General features: G+C 59.0%; 1 protein-coding gene across 1 annotated transcript; it reads right to left on the reverse strand.

The window, feature by feature from the left end:
* Positions 1-1,348: 1,348 nt before the first annotated feature.
* On the reverse strand, positions 1,349-3,166 carry LINGO3 (leucine rich repeat and Ig domain containing 3; the record flags this gene model as incomplete). The annotated part of the gene is made up of 1 exon (XM_084276508.1): positions 1,349-3,166. The coding sequence occupies one exon, from the start codon at positions 3,164-3,166 to the stop codon at positions 1,349-1,351; it is 1,818 nt and encodes a 605-aa protein (XP_084132634.1).
* Between the last annotated feature and the right edge of the window lie 1,589 nt (positions 3,167-4,755).

A 4,755-nucleotide genomic window follows, 5' to 3' on the forward strand; every position in this document is an offset into this window, starting at 1 on the left:
GAGGGTGAACATGGGAGGAGGAAGAGCAAGCAAGGTACTCCCTGGCCCATCCAGGTCCCATCCAGGCTCTCCCCCTTCTCCCACCCAGACCCCCCGTGCCCTGAGCTGAAGCTGGTGGTGCCCTGGGCAGGGGTGGGGTGGAGGGGAAGGCAGTTCCCACAGCAGCAGGGAGTGGAGCCCAGGGACACCGACCAGTGGTCCCCAGTGCAGGGGGGTGCAGGGTCTGGGTGGACACGATGGGGGTGCCAGCCAGGACCTTCTCCTGCTGTCTGCTTCGCTGTCAGTTCCTGAGGCACTTGTCCCAGGCCTTTCTCTCCTCTTCTTTCCCAGGCTGCACATCCACCCTGGACAGGATGACCCAGCTCCTGCTCTCCTGCAGATTTCAGCTTTCCAAACCAGAGAAAACAGACCCAAAAAGTTCCTTTTTTGTACAAATCCTGCCCCCCATCCCTTCAACCCCGCTGCACTGGCTTGAGTGGATGCAGAGATGGGACCTTGCATCCCCCTGGAGCTCCTCCTCCTGATTTTAATGACCTTGGCCTCATTTAGCCTTGTTTTCCCCCTTTTTTTTCCTTGCTGTCACCTCCACAGAGCCTGGCCTCGGGTGGGTTGTTATTGCTTGTGCAGGAGCAGCCCAGGGTACCCACGGTTTGCAGGTGCCACCTCTTAAATCTGCAGATGGGAAGGTCTCAAAGGACAGCCATGCCCAGGGTGGGGGTGTCTGCTGAGGAGCTGGGGGACCCCCCCCAGCTCAGCACAGACTCCCCTGATCCCTCATCGCCCCGGAAGACTTTTCTCTTGGAAATTCATTAACAATAAAAAAAAATCATTGGCCAAAAATAAACCCCCAAACCCCACCCCAACGAGAAGAAAAGAGATGAACCACCACCACCACCAAAGTTTTCTAGGGAGTCTCTTAAAACAAGAGAAGGGGAAAAGGGAGGGGGGAAAAAAAAGGATGGAGTTTGTTTTTCCCAGGCCCAAATGCTGCTGTCTCTTGGCTAGAGAAATGCATAGTTGGTTGCAAGAACATTGGCTACATCGGGAGCCCCCGGAGCTGGGATGGCCCCTGAGCCATCCTGCCCTGAGGGCTCACTGTGGGGCTGGGCCAGCCAGGGTCATTGCTCCCTGACCTTGACCCTGACCGAGGTCTGTGAGGTGCCAACCCCTCTGGCCACATCCCGTCTCTGGCCACATCCCGGCGCAGCGAGGTCCTGCCACCAGCCCTGGGACGTCACTGGTTGTCCCACATCCTCCCCCCCCCGCCCCTTCCCCAGCCCCTGTCCCGCTGTGGCCGTGCCCAGGGCTGGGCAGCAGACAGGCAAGTGTTCTCCTCTGGGAAAGGGGCTCAGATCATCTTCATGTTGAACTTCCTGGCTCCTCCTTGGCCCGTGGTGGTGGTGGGACCGTCCACCTTGCGGAAGGAGTACTCCACGGAGAAGTTGTTCTTGTGCTGCCCTCGGCCCCGGCTCCAGACAAAGAGGAGGAGAAAGCAGAAGAGCACCACGCCCAGGAAGGTGATGCAGCCCATGGCCGTGGAGACCAGGATGGTCTTGAGGTCCAAGGTGAACTTCAAGAAGACCTGCGTGTCGTTGTGGGAGGTGTCGTTGAACTCGCTGAGGTATGAAGTCCGGTTTGCGTAGTGGGACCTGTCGGCTGGGTGGCCCTTGACTGTCAGGGTGGCAAAGTAGGTGTCGTTGCCCCCCGCGTTACTGGCGATGCAGATGTAGGTGCCGCTGTCCTGGACCTGGGCGAAGCGGATCTCCAGGGTGCCCCCGGGCAGCACAGTCGCCCGCCCCGTGCTGCGGGTGGTGATCATGCGGTGCTGGGGGGACACCCAAGCAATGGAGGGGTCTGGCTCCCCATCCGCCCGGCAGAGGAAGGACACGGACTGGCCCTCCCGGGCTGTCACGTGCTGCAGCTTCCGATCCCTTATCTTGGGCTTCTGACAGGTGAAGTACTCGAAGAGCACGGAGTCTGGGAAGTCACGCAGGGCGTTGCCCTGGATTTCGGGTGGAGAGGAGCACATGGGCTGCTGCCCATCGAAGTTGAGGGTCTTCCTTCGCTGCAGGATCCAGAGCAGGCGACAGTCGCAGGCCAGGGGATTCCTGTCCACCCGCAGCGTCTCCAGTGTGTTGACAGAGTGGAAGGTGCTCTCCTCCAAGGTGGAGAGAAAGTTGCTGGAGAGGTTGAGCAGCCGGATTTGTCTCAGGCCGGAGAAAGCCTGTGGCTCCACGGACACTAAGAGAGCGCCCACGATGTGGAGCTCCTGGAGCCGGATGAGGTCTTTAAAGGAGCCCTTCAGCACAGTGCTAATGGGGTTGTAGGACAGGTTCAGGTACCGGAGGTACACCAGGTTCCTCAAGGCAGCGGCGGGCACGGCTGTGATGTTGGTGTAGGTGATAGAGAGTGAGGTGAGGTTCAGGCCCTGGAAGCTGGTGGGAGAGACATCCTCCAGCAGCGGCCAGTTGTCGATCTCCAGCTGTAGGAGGTTGTAGAGCTTCTTGAAGTTGTGGTCCTCCAGCGCAGAGATGCTGAGGTGTCGGAGCCGCAGCACCTCCAGGTTCTGGAGGTAGGAGAGAGACTCTGCTGAGATGGAGGTCAGGTTGCACTTCTCAATGGTCAGCTGCTCCAGGCCAAGCAGCCCCGAGAAGGCCCGCTGAGAGATGTACACCAAGTCGTTATCACCCACCTCCAGGCTCTTCAGGTTTCGCAGGTCCTGGAACATGTAGTCCAGCAGGATGACCAGTTTGTTCTCGCTGATGTCCAGGAGGGTGAGGTTGGTCAGTTTGGTGAAGACCCCCGGGGGGATGAGCTTGAGCTGGTTCCCCCGCAGCCGCAAGGTCTGGAGGTTGAAGAGGTTGCTGAAGGCGCCCGGCTCCACATTGGAGATGATGTTCTCACTGAAATCCAGCTCCTCCAGCAGCGGGTACGGGGACAGGTCCCCCGGGTTCAGGCAGCGGATGCGGTTCTTGTTGAGCTCCAGGATCTTGGTCTCGGTGGGGATGCCCTCGGGGATGGCGGTGAGCCGCTTGCGGTGACACACCACCGACTTGATCTGCGGGGCGCACTCGCAGCGGGCGGGACAGGCTGCCACCCGTGGGGGGCTCAGGAGGACCAGCTGGAGGACCAGGACCGGGAGCCAACATGTCATGGTGTAGAGCATGGTCTTATGGGCTCGCTACCATTCTCCCATGTGCCTGGAAGGGAGAGAGATGTGGAGTCAGCACCGAGCCCCAGGGAGGCTGCTAAAGTCCTGCCCAGCCCCAGATCACCTGTCTGTGGGCTGAGACTGGGAAATGCTCCCCAAACCGTGACCCGTGCCCCTGATAAGGTCCCAGTCTCCCCAGAAAACCCTCCAGACCCCTTTCTCAGCACCTAACATGTGGCCTGGTGACTGTGCCCTATGCAAACAAGCCTTGCTGCCATCGCACACTGTCAGGACAGCAGGGAAACTGAGGCAGGGGAGATATTTTACAACCAGGGACACAGCTGCAGACCCACATCTTTGGCTCACACCCACTCCATGCTGCTGATGCTGCACACACAGGTGTAGGGGACTGTGAGCATGAGCTCCCTGGGACAATGGGGGGACACAGACCTGCAGGGCAGCTTCAGAGCAAAGGGATGCACCAGCGGCCTCACGCCCTTGTGCACAGCAGTGGGATACCACATCCTCTCCGCTCCCTCTGTGGCTGCAGTGAGGTCTCATCTGGCAGCACAAATCCTTCCCAAGGATCCTCTGCGCTCAGGGAGGTCCTGCAAGATGGGGGATGCTTGGAGCTGCACGTAGGGACCGGTTCTCCCATCCTTGTCCCCAGTGTCACCCTCTCAGAGCGGAGATTAAGGCAGCCACAGGCACAATCTTTGCAGATGAAGGATTAAAGCCGACCTTGTGCAGCACGGTGCCCCAGCTGCCCTCCTTTCCAGGGATTAGCACTTCCCTGTCACTGTCCCTTTTCTCTGTTTCCCCTTCCCCTTCTGTGCCCCACATCTGCCAGGCTGCCACCACGCCTGGAACCGCACCGCCCAGTGCCAGCACAAACTCATCAGCTACCTTTCCACAAAGAAGCACTGTCATTAACCTAATTAAGTGGCAGAGCTGCTTGGTTGAGGTGCTGTAAGGTGTTTCTGGGCTCAGTGAGGGAACAGAGGCAATTTGGGGGTGTTACCAAGATCAGAACTGGTCCCTCCAGCCACCACTGTGGAGGTGGAGTGAGCAGGGCAGGTCTCAGCCCTGTGCTGAGTGGGTGAAAGCTCCCAAATGAGCAGAGTGATGTGACCAGAAGTGGTTCAACATCTCCTGGGGTTGGATCTTCATGTCCTGTCCCTGAAGCAGTGAAGGGGGCAAGAACTTGGGCAAAGCATCACCACCAGCGCCACAGAACGGTGCCCACTGAAGCACCCTGGCATGCCTGCATCCACAGCAGGATGCTCAGCATGTCTTGGCATCCCCCTCCTTGTCCTCTGTGTTCTCCATTCTCTCACTTCCAGGATTTATTTGCTTTGTGCCTTCCCAGGTGTCTCCTCATGGGCAGGAAGCAAGAAGCATCCCTCTCCCCACCTGCTCTCCATCGACACCATTTATTGGTGCTCTGGCTGCTCTTGCTGTGCCAGCCCTGCTTCTCATGGCAAAGGCTTCACCCTTTGCACCCAACCATGTTCAGCAACCAGGGGTCCCCAGATCCCACCTGGGTGCCAGAGCAGGGATGCTGCTGGAGCTGCCTGACAGCCCTGCCTCAGGGCTGCTCACAG

Source organism: Gallinula chloropus (assembly GCF_964237585.1).
Source record: "Gallinula chloropus genome assembly, chromosome: 28".
NCBI lineage: Eukaryota > Metazoa > Chordata > Aves > Gruiformes > Rallidae > Gallinula > Gallinula chloropus.